We start from the raw sequence: 20430 nt of genomic DNA, 5'->3' as shown, positions 1-20430 counted from the left end.
ATGCTGTAAGTGCTCGGTATTTATTATTTGACTGACTTTGGAACTCAGCTTAAATGGTACTTCAAAGCTTTCACAGGACATGGAATTTATAGCTACATAATTTTTGGCATGATTATCGTAATTAATACCACTCTCCCCCTTTAAGTCAGATAAACTCTAAGACCATACATACTTAAGTCTAGAATGCTCACATCCTCTCCTCACCTAAGCCTAAGACACTCCCTGGAATAGTCAATGATCAATTAAAAACTGGGAAGTGGGACTGGAGAATGGTCAAAGAAGAAAAGTGGGAGAGTAAAAGAAAAAAAAAGAGGGAAGAGAGCACAGGCAATAGAGTATTTACAATAGGGGAAGTGAGAAAAGATATCAAAAAGAGTACATTTTTAAACATGTGAAAATTACTTTTTCTTAATTTAGTTTTCTTTCCTCCTTAATTTCTTCATGGTATACTCATTACATTAAACAATTCTGAAAATCCTTACCATTTTAGCAATCCTCCTAATCAACCTGCATTATCCACTTGTCTTCAGATGCTGTACCCAGGATTACAGAGTCAATTATCTATTTCATCAGAACATGAGACTATTTTTTCACATGATCTAATCTTTTAAGAAATGACTAATGAACCATGACTGATTCTCTAAAAACAAATTAATGTAGTATCTTACAGATCCAAACAAAAGTTAACTGCAGTCTGTAACCTTAAGAAGCTAAATATTTATGCAGACTGTGCTGCCACTGTACAACAACTTAAAATTATTTGGTGAAATTACTTCAACTGCCCTTTATAGCATTATTATAAAAGTTTAACACTACAAAGTGTCTAGAAAGAAATTTGTCAAGTAAATTATGGTATACCCAAAGAATGGATTATGTAACTATTTAAAGTGTTATCAAAAACTTTAAAAACCTAGGAAAACATTTACCATATAATGTTGAGGTAAAAAAAGGGAAAGTGGAAAACAAGTTATCACAACTTTGTTTCAACCCGCAAAAACAAGAAGATTGGGAATGCAATAAAATGTAGGACTTTGAAAGTAGATGAAAAAATTAGAACTGACTGAGCAGACAAAATAATCGGAATCCTAAGTTAGCAATGAGAAAGCAAAGACATTAATTTTCATGGCAGGACCCAAAAATGTTCAGGAATTGACAATTTTGGCTCCCAGAACATTTGAATCAGCCAAGTATGAACCCTCTACACAGCATACAGGAATCTCTTTGAAAAGTCATATTACTACCAAAAATTATTACTGATTACATAGCCCTTCAGTAAGCCTACATTCAGCAAGTTCTATTTACAGAAACAGCTTCCAATCACCTTCTTAGAGGCCTACTCCCTCATAAGTGAATGGCCAAAGATCAACAAACATTTGAGAAAAGTCAAAGTCAAAAGTCAAAAACAAACTTAAAAACTTGACTTGGCGAAAACACACTGCAGGAAAAGAAAACCTAACAGAAACTAACAACCTATCATAATAATAGTATCTTTCAAGAAAAAGGGAGAAAAATACATCACTGCATACATGAACAAGAGTAAGATGGTACAGTTAAATACTGAAGAAAAATCTTGAACATTAAAAATATAACAGTAGAAGCTGAAAAGGTGAAGAGAAGAGATGTAAAGTTGAAGAAATCTCCCAGATAATGGAAGACAGAGAAATTGAAAGTGAAAGAAAGATTAAGAAAATTAAAGGACCAGCATAAGAGGTCCAATATTTGAAAAGCAAGTCCAGAAGAAAGAAGCAGAGAAAAAGTAAAAATTCAAAGAAGAAAATAATATAAGGATATAATTTAAAAAAAGAGTAAGAAAAACACTCCTTCAGAAGTGAAAGAGACGTACCTCCAGATTAAGAGGGTACAAATGAACACCTTGGGACAATGGAGGTAATAGATACACACAGTTCTGAAATTTTAGAACACTGGTGACAAAGCTTACACATAGTTCCATAGAAGAAAAAGAATCATTATGCAAGTGTGCAACGTGCGTGTACATATCGACATAAAAATGACAAGACGAGTCAATTTTTTTCTTACATATATACTTTACCCATTCCCACTAGTCACTCCTCTCTTGCCTTTCAGCCAACCAAATTATACAATTACATAATTATTTTTGCATTCAATCAAGTGATTTTACTTTATGCCTATTAAACTTGACCTCCTTTTACTTCAGTAAAAAACAAAATACCCTTATTTATATCACAATATACAAAATACTTTAAGAATATCAAAATATTAATAATCATTGAGACACTATAATAAACACATAGGGGTTCATCTGCACTATTCTATCTCCATGTTACTTTGCTTGAAAATTTACCTAGTGAAAAGTAAAAAAAAAAAAAGTTACTTTAAAGAGACTGATAAGATTGTCTCTCACTTGATTTAGGATAAAAAATATCTTTGCAGTAGATATGAAAAGAACTTAAACTATGATTCTTAAATGTGCTTCTTTGTCCATTCACCAGTTCATTTTGTTTCAACAGGACAGCAACAGTATGGTTTCTGGATCTCTGTTCCCCCACTTACATTCTAGAGCTTACCCTGGTGCCAGTGCCTTTTGTAAAAAACAGAATCATGCTATTCTCCTACTCAAGAACTTTCAAATGGCTTCTTCTTGCCTACACAAATACCTGCAGGCTGGTTTAAGATTAAGGACTATCTCATCATAGCCCCATTTCTACTATTTCTAGGCCTCTCTCATGTATCTCTCATCCACCCTCTCTTTCATGCTAGCCGGTCCTCCTCATATTGCTCTCAATGCCATATAATGTTCTATACTTCCCTATCTTCTACTAATGAAATCTCATTCATCTTTCAATTATCACCTCCCATTTGAATACTTCTAGACTCCACAATATACGCTAACCCGCTCTCCTCTGAATTCCCTATGGCACTTTGTCAATACCACCAACAGGACATCTGTCACAGTGTATTGCAGTTTAGTTCATAGACACAGGTCACTCAGATCATGAGCTCCTAGAATACAGAGACCTTGTCTTTCAATAGCATCTAGCACACACTGCAGGGCAAACTGGAGGTGCTCAGATTTATCAAGAAAATTGCAGAAGCTTTTTTCCTTTTATCTCTTTCTCCTAACAATTCCAGTTCAAAAGTAGGTGAATAAGAGCTTTAACTTTCTTTTCTTCAACCACACCATACACTGCTGCCAGAATAGTGTTACTTAGAAGTCACTTTCCCACTCACAAACAGCCTCCTCCAACTCATCTTCCTTGTTTGTAGGTTTTCTATAATTGAACCACATGAAAGCCTCTTCTATTCCTTTCCAAAAAGAACCCTGATTCAATAATGCTAATTTCTTTAATAATCCTCTCATCTTCTACTCAATTAAAACATAACATTTCTTTGCCCCAAGCCATCTCCTTGATCTTTAATACTTTTTATTCTCTTCTCCACAGTCAAGGCTCCGATTAAAATGGCATATGCTTCTCTGTATTACTGTATCCTCTTTAGACTCTAAAAAAAAAAAACAACCCACAAATAGAAAGGACCTAAATATAGCACCCAATGTAATTTCTAATCCCAAAGTAATTTCTAATCATCTTTTCCATTTCTCCAATTTCAGCAGCATTTGGTCTAAAATACACATTTTGGCACTTAATAATAACTAGGAATTTTTACCTCTGTATATTTGGTATACCAGTTACATCTTTATAATTTTTTTTTTTTTGGTATCATCCAGAATTGCAGAATAGATAGTAAAAGACAACTAATACTATATCAAAGAATAACAATCCCAAAGAAATCTGAACAAGGATATTTCTTACATTTATTTCAGTTGACAGAAACTTTTCTACAATTCAATGTAAACCAAACTGCAGCCTGAAAATGCCACACATTCTCACATACCATTAGCTGTAGATTTTGAACATTATCAATAAAATAAATCCTAAAGAAGACATAAAGAATGTGAACTACCCACATTATTAAAGTACACACCCTATTCCCAAATGAGCTATTTCTAACAGATAAGCAGTATTAAAAACATATTATCAAGGTGAGAGAAACCATTAGACCACACTCGTCAAATTCAAGTTTTAATTAATTCAGAATCAAGTAAATCAGAATGAAACAATGACCTCCTTTCATATAACCAAGACAGTTCAAAATAATTTTTCAACAGATAGTATGTATATGAAAACTCAACCACAACAAACTACTTTCAATAAGAGACCAGCCCCTAGGAGTTTCTTTTTATTCTTTAGAAGTCTGCCCAAAAAGATGAAGTATACAGAGGCTGGCAGTTCACAAAAGCAGTTCTCATTTCTGTTAGAAGAAAATAAAAAGCACCACTGCTTATGAACTATTCATCAGCAAGGCAACTTTTCTATCTATTCATTGTAATGATGTATAACAATATATTCAATGACTAAATAAGTAGATACCATCAAAAAGAACCTGATGACCATTTAAAATAGGACAGACATCATCATGTATTTTCAAAAGATTTATAGCAGAACAAGAACCAAATACTTACCCAAAGTAGGATGTAAACTAAAATTAAATTCTCTACACAGAACTGTGTCCAGCAGAGCGGCTACATCTGTGGATATAGCGCATACATTGCCTACGGCAGTATTTTGGTGGACAGTGCTGCAGTCCCAAAGGGGTCACAGAAAAGTTGCTGCCCACAAAAGTTACCTGAGTACATACACCCTAATCTAAAAGCCACTCTCAGTCTTCATTCCAGTGTCACTGAATACAAGAATCAAGAATTAAGGTGAAAAAGAGTACACAATCAGGATTTCAAGAAAAGTTTACAGGTTGCTGTGTTGCACAAACATGAAAATACATTATTCTTTGGACAGGGTCTGTGGTCATACAGAATGAATGGAGAAGCCACACTTGACACCAAAATGGAAGTATCAACCTCCAAGTCCCTCACTAAACCTACTCCTTCCCAGTATGAATTTTAAGAATCAATGGCTTAATCTTATTCTGTTGAGTCTTTTTCTAAGGGACTCTCAAAGAATGCCTAAGATTCTTGCCTTACCTTAAAGACATCACACTAATGATTTTAGTGTCATACAGATAATAGAGTAGTATGCCATCTTCCTTACAATATTTTTATAAGAAAATTTAGTCTCCAATTCTGAAAGATTACATGATCTATAATGAGAGCTTAGCTTGTTGGCATGAACCTGCATATCCTACAAACACATACTATGATAAAATAAAATCACAACAACATAAAGCACAATAGTTTTACTTGGCATTTGTTAGTAAATAGGCTGTAAATTCACATGCTTGCAAAAGTGGAGATAAAACAACAATCAGCAAATTTGTAAGTCACCAGGAAGCTGAAGGTTTGGAAAAAAGGTAGCTATTTCCACTTTAATCTCATCCCTTGAGTAGTGGTATGGGAGCAGACTCAAGAACAAAAAATGAGAGCAACCAAGGATAATTTACTAAAATTCACCTTAAAAAGATTGAATCTGCCATCTTGGATCTCTGCACCTGGTGTAACTTCCATAGTACAGTCTTCGGCCTAAGTTAAATAACATATTCCCCATTAAGATACCACATAATTTTTAATTGATAGGCCATATAAAGACAAACTAGCTGTGGCTAGTCTGGCTTTAAACTAAGAACATCAGGTAATTATTAATATGAAACACTGAAAGGGAAGGAAGGGCAAAAACATACACAGTAAAGAGGATGGAATTTTTAAGCTGTCTTATAGCATTTAACCACCTTGACAGGGAAAAAGTGATTTAATTTGGGGAATAAAATTGGGATTGTAGAAAAGGCTTAGTTTTTTGGAATATTTACTAATTACCGTAATTTTATTTGTAGTAGAGGTAACCGGTATAACTTCAAGTCCCATTCGTATCCTTTTTTGTTTTTCACAGTAAGCTTTCCAGGTATCTTCATTAAACCCATAATTAAAATAATCGGAAAGATCAGCACCTGAAGATAGAATAGGCTTTTAGTGTACAAATATTTTTTCCATTTTTATGCAGCATATGAAATATAGTACGCCATAAAAACATAAATTTAGTTTTAAAGTCTTACAACCCCTTCTAAATTTAACAAGTTCTTCCAATTACCAACATAAAGAAACAACTACCAAAAATTTGATCAAAATTATTTCCTTTAGAAATAGCATTATAATAAAATATGTAAGTCTACTTTCATATAATGCTAGGCCGCCAGTAAGATTTAATAATACAGGTCATTATTACTTGACATGTGTTTTAGATAACAAAAATGACATTAGAAAAATTATATTCTATTGATGCTGAAGAATACTTTAAACGACTTTATTCTAAAAATGTTTGGAATCATATAATCCACAATAATCTTACCAGGTTTACGCCATGGTTTATCTTCAAAAGAATCCAAATCCACTTCTAAGAGTGGAACTCCATTAATGCTTCCAGGTGCATCAAGGTCTACCCCTTTGACTTTTGTTCCTATTTCATAAAATTACAAAATGGTGAAGGAGCTACATTAGCAAGAAGTTGAGATACCAAACAGAAAACATTGGCACCTTTTTACAATTGCTAGCACTAAATATGGCAAAAGTTTCAAACAAAGTATTAATGTTTACCATAAATAAAAGGTGAGGTCAAATTTTATGGTGTATCTGTAAAATTCAAGTGGATAGAAAAATTAGGGACTTGTTACTTACAAGCAATCCCTGTACCAAGATTATGTTGTTAACTTCCAAGTTTTAAATCACTGTTTTTGTACAGTCTCTGAGCTAAGAAAGGTGTTTACCTTTTTAAAAGACTTGTAAAACAAACAAGTAAAAAAAGACCTCAACTATGTGACAGGAAGCCTGTGTGGCCTACACAGACTAAACTGTTTATTATCTAGCCCTTTACAGGAAAAGTTTGCCCATCTCTGTGACATATGGTCAAAAACTGCTCTTTTTAATTGAGCTGCAAATGAAATCGTTATTTAACAATTTAATAACAATTAATTACAAGTGATTAAAATTTATTTATGACCTATTCAGAAATATCTTTTATTTTCCTATGGATGTGGTAGCAAATACAAATTTTACCTGTAGTTCCATAAACTCTTCCTCCTGTCTTGATGTTAAGATTTACAGGTGCTGTACCATAACTCCTATAAACAAAATAATAGAGATTATTTTAAGAAACTTAAAAAGCAATAATATTCCATGTGTATAATAATTTATACACCCACATATTAACTGGATAGACTAAAACTGACTCACACATTTTAGAAAATGTTTTAATTTTAAAAGTTTGTCACTTGCTCAATGAAAGATAAAAACAAACAGTTTTTAAAAGACTGATTTTCTATTTCAAAAACTCACCTGCCACTGACTCAATATTACACTGTAGCAAACTTCACAGGAAATTTGACAAGGAGGAAAACAACAGTTTACACACCTTGTCTTCATTTCCTCGCCTCCTAGTTAGTCAACATATAGCAATTCTACTAGAATGGCATTTTTCCACTTTGTTCCCAAATCCAGTGACTTCCTTTTAGTTCTTCCTGCATTTGATGTTGATAAATCTTCTTTCAACTATCCAAGTAGCACTTTTGTCCATAAAATAAATACATTTACATTAAATTCAAAAATAAATCTAGAGTGAAAGCAGAACAGTATTTGGTGGTGTCTGGTGGTTAATGATAGAGAGGATACAAGAAGGAAGTTTTTAGAATACTAGTAATGTTCTATATCTTGACCTGAATGGTGGCTACATGAATGTATACACTTGAAAAAATTACTGAGCTACATTTTTTAAAATGTACTGTAATACATATATGCTAGAGAAAAAAATATATAAAATCAGGAGTCAGGCAGACCCATGTTCAAATACAAGTTTAGTCAATTATTGGTCGTGTAACTTCAGCCAAGTTACTTAAGACCCCATGGACTGTGTATAAATTTTCTGTAAAATGGGTTTACAGAGAGTTCCCTACTTTTTAATACAATACACCCTTGATTATAAGTAGGAAATTCAAATATAATAACCAAAACATTTAACATTTTGGGGGAGGTTAGGGAGAAGGAGACAGAAGGGAGTAGGTAAGGAAGAAGGCTCAATTCCCAAGAGCAAAAAGATATTAGTAAGACCTCTCAAGTTATAGACTATGTTTTCAATGATTTTTCTCACATTATATTCATATGATTTAATTTGGTTCTTTATCTTCACAAGTTCAGCCAACTGGACTTGTAAAAATTCACTGCTTTTGCTCTGCCAAGTAAGTCCGATTGTTAGTCTCCAATGTGCTACATTTATGAGACCTACATTATTCACTTAACACTATCATTTTTCTGTTTTCTGCTTTAAAAACAAATAAGGATAAATGCAATAAAATAGCGAAATAATTGTGTAAAGTCCACTGCTACAAAAGCAGGAAGTACGAAGTGGCCCAAATTAAACTGTTACTGTCAGGCAGTATTATTATTACCAACTTGAAATGTTTAATCAGCTCATTGACGAATTAATTTAATAAACACTTGAGCACCTACACCAGATACAGTTCTACGGTAAGGAGAAAGAATGAGGACTGGACAAATACGGTTCCTGTCCCATGACACTGACATTTAAACAATCTAAATTCAGCAAAAGCACTTTTGGGCTATCTATATATGATGTACAAAGGTTCTAGCTAAAGCCAAGTGTACAAATATCAAGGACTGTCTCTAAATGGTGTTCTTACAGAACTGCTAAAGGATAAAACAAAATGCTATTTTTAAAAGGCTTCGCTGTAAGTTCAATAAATGAACTTCTTTGCCTCTCACTCAGCTACTTTCCCTTCCCCGTCTTACCTTTTTTAAAAATAATTTTTCCTATTCAAAACCACAAGCCTTCATATTCATTATGTGTAGAGAAGCTCAGCTGTTTGGAAAATTGCACTTAAGCAGATCTGATACAGTCTAATAGATTTCCATGAGGTTTCAGGTTGCTCTAGGAACTAGAGCCAACAACACACTTGTGTGTGTAAGGAACTTCAAAGAAATGCATCAGAGTAATTAATTTTTTTAATCTGCTTCTCCTGTATTACCCATGTATAGTAATATACATTATGTACACAATTAACTGCTCTAGAAACCTCTAAGTGACTGAGTCCTTTATCTTGCTCTCTACCCACAACCAACCAGTTACCCATGTTATTTGTATTTGTTATTCACTCAAACATATGTTATTTTTCCCACCCATTCTTACACTACTGCTGCCAGCTTTGTTTGGACTATCATCTCAAATGGATAATTACATCAAATCTACTAGTCAATAAACATTTACCAACTATTTACTATGTAAGGCAATATAAGGAATAGGAAAATTCATAAACCACAATTTCTACTCTTGAAGAATTTAAAGTCTAAAGGTAATAAACATGTACAAACAGCTACAATTCATGACACTGGAAACTGCTCTAAGAAATAAAGTTCAAATAAAGTACTATGGGAGTGTATGTGCATTTAACATTTGCATGCAACTCCTAGCAAAAAATTGCTCATATTAATTTAAAAAACCATCAGTTGCCTTAATTGTACTCCATATTTGCAAACAGAATTTTATATAACAGTACTTACTAAACATGCAATGATCATTATAGTCTTATATGATTAATGTTCTTTTTGAATAATGCAGTTGGCAAAGGCCTATTAGCATAAAGGTCTACTAGTATTATAAGCCTAACACTAATTATTTACTTCAAATAGGGATGAGGAGAACATCAAGAGTTATTACCCCTAATATGAGCAGCTTAGTCTCTTTTTAACCCTGCTCCCTAAAAAGTTGCTAGGGTTTTAAAATTACACAGGCAGTCAATAGTATAATGCAAAATTGATGATGACAATAACTTATATAATGTTTGAAAAAAAATGGCTCTACTGGAGAAGACAACTACTCAGAAGTATTTATACATACACTGGTTGATCCCAGATAAGACTACTTAATGAACTCTAGTCCAATTAATGAAAAGTTTATTCCTAATACAATACACAAGCATCACATTATACATCCAATCTGACAAACAGAAAAAATACTGATCCATACTTAACCAACATAACAAAATCACAACCTGTACTTTTATTCCCTTCCAATCCTGTGAGATTATTTGCCCAATTAGTCAGTGTCAGTCCATTCACCTGATCCAGTTTTACAGACTGTAAAACTTAAAAGTTTAAAAAAGTTTAAAGCCTATCCTTTAAAGAGACTATAGGATATTTGGAAAAAAAAAACACTTTTGATATTGTTTTTATTGGACGAAAAGTTAAAAATCTACACTGAGGTTTGGTTAGGAAATAAAATGGAAGAACAACGCAGATGCAAACTGCGATTTATGTTTTCTAGCTCTAAAGAATTTGTAGTACTCAGCTCTATAAAAACACTTTAATTGCACGAATCAAAAACTGCTGCTTCCATGTGATTTTTACCTATCTTTATGAAAGAAGTATTATCATGGTGAAATCACTTTTTATTATGAGATATAATTGATATATAACATGCATTAATTTTATGTGTAAGATAATGACGTACATATAAATTATAAAATGACAACAGTAAGTTTAGTTGACATCCAGCACAACACCCAGTTATATTTTCTTCTTGTGGTGAAAACTTCTAAGATCCACTTTCTTAGAAAGTTGTGAAATTTTAATAAGACTTCTTTTATATCATAGTACAATGTAAAAACAATGGAATCAATCATTAACAGTCTGACATAAGAACACTACCTTTCATTCAGGCACACAATTGTTACTTAAAAATAACTTACCCATACTGTGGTGCTCCCGTTTTAATGTCTCCTATAGTGACATGAACATCATCCTCATCATCGTCACTGTCACTATCACTGTCATCTTCAGTCTCAGTCACTTTCTATAGCAACATGAACGATAACAAAATACATTCAATAACCCATTTCAACATCTAATATGAGTAACTGAAAAAGCAACCACTCTGCATTTTTTGAGCTACAATTTTAGAGAAAACGGTTACAAGCTCATAGTCAGTACCTATTTCAACTTACTTATAACTTTGATCTTCTACATGATAAAAAGGGGTAAGAATGTGAAATAGAACTTTTGGAATCATTGTTTTATAACACCTCACTTATTTTTTTCTATTTATAATTGCTCCTCTTGAAAGAATCTACGGCAATGTACTAATATATACAGAAGATAAAATTACAAAAAATAAGTACTTTGAGGAATTCTTGGCAAAAAGAACACAAAGAGGGAAAGAGAAAGAGGAAAACAAATTTATAGTCACAGTATCATGATTAAAAAGCACCAAATAGTTAAGGAGTAGCTCACTTATTCTTGGCATTCATTTAAACCTAGAAGAGGCCCTGCATGTGAAGGACTGAGGGATACTCTATTTCTGTGAGTAAAAGTAGGGTCATTTGCAAATATTTTGTTTTGGTTTTAATAAGCTATTTTGTGCTTAGTCACAGAATCATAAAAAAAGTAATTACCTAGGATAATACTTTGTAAACAAGTTCAAACATGCAGAAAAACAATTTCCCTTTTCAGGATTAGAATATTAAGCATTCACAGAACAAATGATACATTCACCGCCGCACATCCCCAAAACACCACTTTTAACTGACATGAAATCAGACTATCACTTATATTAGAGAAAGTTTGCCAAAAAACTGTAACACTCAAACTTGAGTGGCAGGATTCAATGTTTGTTTTTAAAATCATGCATGATCTCTTTAGCTGAGTTAAGACCATTCAGTCCCTTAAAAGCAACAGACATCAAGCCTTTGCCCATGCTCTATTTCATTTGAATCTCTTTTCACTGTTTCTTCTCATCACCAATGCTTTTGATGGCACCAGATGGGGCAGGAAATACAGGAGGGGAACAGCTCACATAGGCTACTGAAAGTCATGTTAAATTCTGGCTTTTTTCTTAAGTGAACAGGAATCTACCAATAAAGATTTTAAATAGGGAAGTAACTGGATTTGGAAGTCTTATTTTACCGGTTTAGGTACACCATTTTCAGCAGTTTCATCTTCAATTCCAGATGGAGGATTAGCACTACAAACAACAAAAAAAGTACACGTCTGGTATTACTTTTTCAGAAGCACAGATAGAGTAAACGAATATTTTTCAGCTATCTCTGATAATTTCCAAAAATAGCTGTCTCCACCAGATGCTGAGAAAAGAGATGCTAAAAACTGCCAGCCTTACTCTGCTACTTCTAATTAATTTGCATAAAATACATACTCAACATTGGAAGTAGAATGGAACTGCCTCTACAGGTTGTTAATGATGTCAAATTTGCAATTTGACAGTGGGGTATAATTTGAGTTTTTTTTAAACATTTTAAAACTATGCATCACTTACTTAACTTTACCTATGCTAAATCTTTATTGAACATCCACTATGTGCAAGGTATTACTGTAACTGCCAAGGGCTATATAACACACAGTTTCCTCTTTTCCCTGGTGCCCAAAGAACTCAGATTTGTGATACGATCACATTAACTCTTTAAAAATCAAGTTAACATACATGATTCTTCCTGGTTTTCTGTTTCACCAATTTTATTGGATATATGCTCTGTGCAATATAAAATATTAGTTTTAAGATTAAAAAAATACATCTTCATGAAAGACTGCCTTCCAATTTGATACTAAAAAGGACCTCCAGACCATTTAGATGCATTAAAAATGAATTACTTTAAGGCCAGTATACCTAAATTTACCATATTAAACAACATTGATATATAACAATAAAACACTCTTATTCTCATGTGAAACTCAAGCATATGGGCATTAACTATCAAATAATACTTCAAGTACAATAATGTAATCAGTTTACTATATATTTAATAATTAATTTTGATCATGGGAATTAACCATTAATCTCATTTTACAGATAAGCAAACTGAAGTACAAAACAAGTAACTCACAATTAGTAACATTTCTAAGAAAAATGTCCAGATGTTGATATAATTCAAAGACTTTTTCATTAGATTTTTGCTTATCTTTTCTAAATTTCACTTTCTGTAAAGCAATTCTACATAAGTCAATTTAAGCTGTACAATCCCCAAGTAACACAAAATTAAGGCTAAAAACTAAAAACTTTAATGTTAAATTTTCCTTGTTCTACTGTTTGACCAAAAATAAAATACTGTAATTCTTCAGTACATTTACCTCCTGCTTAACTAAGCTTCTAAGGGCTGGAAACAAGGCCAGTTTGCTTTTTATATCACAAAACAGTAATTTTTTTGGATAAATAAACATGACAGAGTTGGAGACAGTGTAATTCAACGGTTAAGAACAGTGGTTTTTACAATGAACCAGTCATAAAGAAGCTGTGTCGGGAAAATTCTAATAGCAAGAAATCAGCTAAGTTAGAGCAATGCAGTATCAAACTGGATACTAGAATGCAGGTTTGGCAGAGATCTCTTTCCCAACAGACTTTTAAAAGTTCTAATTCTCGACCACCATTAAAATGTTAGAAAAATAGTAAAATTAAAAGCTGAAAGGAAAGGAGCGACACACAGCAGCAATTCACGGGAGAATTCTGCTTTATTAGGGAAAGGTGCTGGGTTATATAGGAAGGGGCATGGGGTGATTGTGGTGTCACTTCTACGGGGCTGGTGGCTATTGGCTAGGTGCTGGGATTAGGGGGGCGAGGGGTGATTGGGGTTCAGATGGCGCTGGCAGGAACTGAGGACCCGGAAGAGAAGCAGGAATTTTGCCATTTTATGGGTGGGGGCCCTTCAAAAGCCATATCTGGAAATATAAAATTTTAAAGGTAGACCTTTTCCATAGGATGATATAAACTTAACAGCTCTCCAAATAAAGTTTTAGTAAGAAATACAGGCACTTTGACATTGACATTGTCTACCAGGGAATGTAGAAGGGTTCTCGCCAATAAATTGAGGAGCTAAAATTAAAGAATGTTCAATCAGAAAATAAGCTTCTAGATTTGTACCCAAGAACTATTATTAACAAAAGTTAATGGAACATAGGTCATTAAAAAATATGTATTTGATTGTGAATCTGTACTGTTATCAATTATTTTCTTGACCAACGGAAAAATGAGGTATGAAATTTTTTTGATTACTTTGCTAAATATACACAAATCTCAATCTTGCAGGTAACTGACAAAGTTAGGAACAGAGTTGGGATACATAAATTTTAAAACTACATGGTAAAATTTCAGATGATATAGCAATGAATGAAAAAAAGTATTCCAATATAGGGCATATTTTTAAGAGAGGAAGAATACTCTAATTTCATCTCCTGAGCTATTGCTATTTCTATTTCCACTCTTCACCTCTCCCCTCTATTCCCTTTTTGAAAATACAGGCATATCTCATTTTATTGCATCTTGAAGATTTCTCTTTTTTTAACAAATTGAAGGTTTGTGGCAACCCTGTTTGAGCAAGTCTATTGGCACCATTTTTCAAACAGCATTTGCTCAATTCTGGTAATTGTCATGGTATTTCAAACTTTTTCACTATTATATTTGTCATGGTGCTCTCTGATCAATGATCTTTGATATTACTATTGTAATTGTTTTGGGCACCATGAACTCCACCCACATAAGATGGTGAACTTAATAAATGTTGTATATATTCTAACTGTTCCCAAAGAGTGGCTGTTCCCCCATCTCTCTCCCTCTTCTCAGGCTGCCCTATTCTCTAAAACACAACAAAATTGAAAACAGGTCAATAACTACAATGGCCTCTAAGTGTTAAAGTCAAGAGCCCCATGTCTTTCACTTCAAATCAAATGCTAGAAATGATTTAAGTTTAGTGAGGAAGGCACGTTGAAAGCGATTAACAGGCCAAAAGCTAGGCTGCTTGCACCAAAGAATTAGCCAAGTTGTGACTGCAAGGGAAATATTCTTGAAGGAAATTAAAAGTGCTACTCCAGTAAACACACAAATAAGAAAAAAGCGAAACAGCCTTATGGAGAAAGTCTTAGTGGTCTGGATAGAATATCAAACCAGCCACAACATTCCCTTAAGCCAAGCCTAATCTAGAGTAAAGACCCAGCTATCTTCAATTCTATGAAGGCTGAGAGAGTTGAGGAAGCTGCACAGAAAAGTCTGAAGCTAGCGGAGGAAAGTTCTTGAGGTTTAAGGAAAGAAGCCATCTCCATAACATAAAAGTACAAGGTAAAGCAGCAAGAGCTGATGTTAAGCTGCCCCAAGTTATCCCCAAGATCCATCTCAGATTATCAGGGTAGCTACACTAAAAAACAGATTTTTCAATGTAGATGAAACCTTACATGAAGTCAATGCTCACTGACCATTCTGAAAATCCTAAGGCCCTTAAAAATTATGCTTCATCAGCTCTGCCTGTGTCTAGAAATGGAACAACAAAGCTTGGATGACAGCACATCAGTACAACATGGGTTACTGTATATTTTAAGCCCACTCTTGAGACCTACTGCTCAGAAAAAAGATTCCTTTCAAAATATTACTGCTCATCAATGATGCATCTGGTCACCCAAGAGCTCTGACAGAGATGTGTAAGATTAATGAGGTGGTTTTCATGCCTGCTAATGTAACATCCATTCTGCAACCCATGGATCAAGGAGTCATTCTGACTTTCAAGTCTTACTATTTAAGAAATACATTTCATAAGGCTATAGTTGCCATAGGCAATGATTGCTCTGATGGACCTGGGCAAAGTGAATTGAAAACCTTCTGGAAAGGATTCACCACTCTAGATGCCATTTAGAACATGCACGGTTCATGGGAAGAGGTCAAAATATCAAGAGTCAGGACAAAGTTGATTTCAACCCTTATGAATGACTTTGAGGGGCTCAAGACTTCAGTGGAGACAGTAACTGCAGATGTGGGGAAACAGCAAGAGAACTAGTATTAAAGTGCAGCCTACAGACATGACTGAACTGTTGCAATCTCATGAAAAAACTTGGTCGGATGAGAAATTGCTTTTACAGATGAGCAAAGAATGTGGTTTCTTGAGACAGTATTCCCCAGTAAAGATTGTTGAAATGACAACAAAGGATTTAGAGCATCACATAGACTTAGTTGATACAGCAGCAGCAAAGTTCTTGAGGACTGACTCCAATTCTGAAAGAAGTTTTACTGTAGGAAAAATGCTATCAAACAACACTGCATGGTACAAAGATATTGTTCATGAAATGAAATCATGAATGGATGGCACACTTCATCACTGTCTTATTTTAAGAAAATGCCTCCAACCTTCAGCAACTCTCACCCTGTCAGTCAGCAGCCACCAAGCCAAGACCCTCCACTAGCAAAAAGACAGACTCTCTAAAAGCTCAGGCAATGGTTAGCATTTCTTCGCAATGAAGTCTTTTTAAATTAAGGCATGTAAGGTATTGTTTTTCAGACATAATGCTATTGCACACTTAACTGACTACAGTTTAAACATAACTTTATATGCACTGGGAAACCAAACAATTCATTTGACTTATTTTATTGCGATGTTCACTTTACTGTGGTGCTCTGGAACTGAACCCGCAGTATCTCCAAGGTAAGCCTACTGTAACAGCTTTGAGATATAATTTTTATGCCACATAATCCACTCATTTGGTATCTGTAACTAAACGGTTTTTCATGTATTTACAGAATAGTGCAACAATTTCAACTACTTAATTCCAGCGCATTTTCCTCACTCCATAAAGTATCCTTGAATATATTAATAGTCACTCCCAATTTTCCCTTTGTCCTCACTCCAGGCAGACACTGTCTCTATGGATTTACCTATACTATACATTTAATATAAATAGAATCATACCATATGCAGTTCTTTGTGACTGGCGCCATTCATTTTGTATTGTGTTTTCAAGTTTTATCCATGTTGTAGCACGTCACTGCTTTATTTCATTTTACTGACATAGTATTTCACTGCATGGATATACCACATTTACCCACTCATTATTTGATGGACACTTGGGTTATTTCCCTTTTTTGGCTATTATGAACAATGCTGCGGTGAACATTCATGGATATGTTTTTGTGTGGATTTGCTTTCATTATATATACATATATACGCATATGTATATGTATACACACACACACACACAAATAAATAAAGAGTGGAATTCCTGTCTCATATGGTAACTCTGTATTTAACCTTTTGAAGAATTGCCAGGCTTTTTTTGCCAAAGTAGCTGCACCATTTTACAATCCACCACCAGTTTATGAGGGGTCCAATTTTCCAAGTCCTCACCAACACCTGTTACTGTCTTTTTTATTATAGCCATCCTAGTGGGTGTGAAGTGGTACTTCCTCTACTTTTTAAACCCAGATATTCTCTAAAAACTCTTTATTTTAACCACCCCTCCACCTTACTTGGTCACTAAGGCATATGATCAGTAATGTCAGCATATCCATGTACCTGGATGTGAGTTGTTCTGAAATTTAGAGTAAGTTTCTGGCTCCCTGCAAACAATCTTAAAGTATAAAATAAGCAATCAATGTTAAACTCATTAATTCCACTCTGAATTTAAGTAACTGCAAAGCACTGAAATTATAACCAAAAGTGAATTACACCATCAAAAATATTAATTGTAAAAGTAGTAATTTAAGGAACTTTTTATTGAAAAAAATTTTAAGTTAAAACTTTTTTCTTAGTTTAATGGCTACACTGTATACTCCACTCTTGAGATCACTTACGAGTAGAAAGTTACTTAATAGTGAAGCATATTTAAACCCTTACTTTTGTCAGGGTTTGTCCCCAAAGCTACTAGCAAATATAATTGGTAAGAATTGGTCCTGAGATAGCAAAAAACTCTAAAGGATTCAGTGGCTTCCAACTTTTCGTCAAAATATTCATAATCAAGTCAATAAATTGAAGTAATTTTGACAATTTGTTGATGGAACCACTGTTTTGTCAAAACCACACAATCTGTCTAAGTATCAACAACAAATTTCACTAACCTGGCATTTTCTTCTTCTGGCCTTTCAACTTCATTTTCATCTACCAAAAAAAAATACACACATAAATAAATAAAATTAACAAACCATTCAAAGAAACCAGTATTATGAAAATCTGAAGTGATCATCACAAGCACTAACCTAGGTCCTTTGCCAAATCACTGTGCACATGCACGTCCCATGGGCCTATAAGCACATCCAAAGTTAGATCACCTTATAATGACTTAACAAGATACGTCTCTTATGAAAAAAAGTCAAACTTTACTTCTATAATATAAACTTAAGTATTAAAGATTTCCAGATCTTTGTAAAAGAAACCCTACACATTTATATTAATAATGCTAAATCTTGCCACCACAGATAATGATTTTACAAGTTTGTCAAAATCACATGAAGGAGCTGCATGGTGCCCAAACGTGCACTTTTACTATGCTATTCTAAAAACGATTAAGAATATACATTTTAGGCAAGGAACAAATACTTTCAAATCTAGTTTCAGTAACACACAAGGAAGGACTGTGACTTAATGGAAGTTAAAACCAGATGTAGAGTCCCTTTCAAAAGGGAAGTACAAGATGCTCTAAATTAATTTTGAGAAAAACATAATTTACATGAGATGCTACTGAAAACTTTAAGCCTAAGGGACATGACGTACTTCTATGACGTGGGTTAAAAAGTCTCTTTTAAAAAAGAAAAACTTCACCTTAATACAGGAGACATTCATGGTTTTCTTTATGGGCCATAATGTATTCCATCTCTTTCTCTCTTACTTAATTATTTTTAAAGCACGACTTTCAGACAAGGAGATACCCTTGCAGGTGCATTCCATACAAACTGACCATCAGGAAACAAGACGTTAGTTTTACAGCATCAACTTTATTTAGCTATTATTACAGAGTGACTGTGACTGAAAGGGTCAGGAAGGGCATCCTACAGCCAAGCGGCAAGAAGAGACACACCAACAGAGCTCAGAGTCGACACAAAAAAACACGAGCAAACAGCGCGGAAGAGAGGCGGGGAAGCCCGGGAAAGGAGGAGGGCGACGCTGGGGCCCAGCCCCTGCCCCAGCCCCGGCGGGGGTGGATGCGTGTTGGGGGCGTGGGCTGGGCTGCAGGAGGCCGCAGCGGGGCCGGGGGAGGGGGAAGAAGGCGCGCCGCACTCCGCCCAAGTTAGGCCGAACAGGGCTTCCGACCACAGGCCCAGGCGACGGCGTAAGGGTCCGGGACGCCGGCCGTCTGCGAGCCGGGAGGGAAGGCCCTAGAGAACCCGAGAAAAAGAGGAGGGACAGGAAGTTCCGTACCGCCATAGAGCCACTCTTCCTCCTCATCCCCTCCGGTCCCGCTGCTCAGCTCCGACACCAGGCGATCGACCTCGCCGGCCGACATGGCCGCCGCGAGTACAGTTGAAAGGCGGCGATCAACAACCCCCTCCAACCCCTTCCCCAGCCTCGCTGCCGGGGTAGGCGAGAGGGGCGCGAACCCGCCGGCGAGCGAACGAAAGAAGGGCGAGATTCAAATCCAGGGAAGGCGGCCGCGACGTAGGACGCTGCATACAAGACTCCGGCGGCGGCCGGCCTGCGCACGCGCCCCAGCACCCAAGCGGCGCGGCGTCTCTAAGTGACTTCGCTTCCGCGGCAGCCACCTGCGCCAGTTTGCGCACGCGCCCCGTTATTGGCTCCGCCCCTAATGGAATCCCGTTCTGCCTTTTCAGCCCGGCCGCCTCCGGCGGCGACCTGCGTCAGTACGGTTCTCCTCCCCCCACCTTCTCTCTACCTACCTTGCCTTCGCCGGCGGTAAGGCTATGGATTTCTACTGCCCTTGATGCTCTCTAACTCTTTAATGTTTTTTTAATCTTCCGAAAGGCCTTGTTTCCTTCTTTAAATGTATCATTCTTGATACAGAATCGCTACCCTATCAGCCCCCTGTATGTAATTTAACAGAAGAAATCATAATTCATGCCCACTTACTTGAAAAATTAATTTTAACAGCAAATAAAAGCCAAACTAATGAATGACTAATGCAGTCTTGTTAAAAGAACACACTACTGTTAAGGTCAAAGAACCCCTTATCCACTCTCGTCTTTTCCAGAAGTATCTCTTGGTTTCTGTTAGGTGTGAATCATTCTGAAATTATTTACTTCACAAGTCTTGTTTTTGGTGCGAGAACCTGAGGTTAACGAGCCTTAAAGGGTACAGCACTGTAGTTATCATTATGAGGATTGTTTGTTTTTTTACTCGACAGCATCTTGGAGAGTTTTTTAAGTCCTATGTCCATATTTAAGTCCTTCCCAATATTTCATAAGCTGTCACAAAATGTGTACGGCTATTTCCCTACTGATGTACATTTAGATTGCTTTCAACTTTTCACAACAAATGCAATGAAGAGTCTGGTGACTTATGACAGATTTGTACAAAATAGATAATAAAGTACATCCAGTTTTTATTTTAGTAGATAATACCACATTTTCAGGCTACTTTTGAACAAGCACATCTTTCAAGGAGAAGGTGACATGATGGGCCAAAACTAATGTTTTAGTTAACTATAACTATGTATTTACATAACCTCAGGTA

The 20430-nt window shown here is 35.3% G+C and overlaps 1 protein-coding gene across 26 annotated transcripts in view; it reads right to left on the bottom strand.

The window, feature by feature from the left end:
* The window catches only part of FIP1L1 (factor interacting with PAPOLA and CPSF1), a 69394-nt gene extending 49893 nt beyond the window's left edge, over window positions 1-19501 (bottom strand). For 3 of the 26 annotated variants that reach the window (XM_036895262.2, XM_036895272.2, XM_036895263.2), the window contains exons 1-9: window positions 19162-19500; window positions 18003-18047; window positions 17865-17904; window positions 11951-12008; window positions 10738-10841; window positions 7037-7101; window positions 6333-6440; window positions 5804-5934; window positions 5444-5512 (exon numbers count right to left, since the gene is read on the bottom strand). In XM_036895262.2, coding sequence (XP_036751157.1) covers window positions 5444-5512; window positions 5804-5934; window positions 6333-6440; window positions 7037-7101; window positions 10738-10841; window positions 11951-12008; window positions 17865-17904; window positions 18003-18047; window positions 19162-19246 — 705 coding nt within the window. In that variant the 5' untranslated portion in view covers window positions 19247-19500. Of the gene's footprint in view, window positions 1-5443; window positions 5513-5803; window positions 5935-6332; window positions 6441-7036; window positions 7102-10737; window positions 10842-11950; window positions 12009-17864; window positions 17905-18002; window positions 18048-19161 lie in introns of all 26 variants that reach the window. The other 23 variants (XM_036895268.2, XM_036895270.2, XM_036895285.2 and 20 more) reach the window with 13 other exon arrangements.
* Window positions 19502-20430: the final 929 nt, after the last annotated feature.

Source organism: Manis pentadactyla, chromosome 5, assembly GCF_030020395.1.
Source record: "Manis pentadactyla isolate mManPen7 chromosome 5, mManPen7.hap1, whole genome shotgun sequence".
Lineage (NCBI taxonomy): Eukaryota > Metazoa > Chordata > Mammalia > Pholidota > Manidae > Manis > Manis pentadactyla.
The sequence above is the reverse complement of the archived record's forward strand: the minus strand, read 5'-3'. Positions and strand labels throughout refer to the sequence as shown.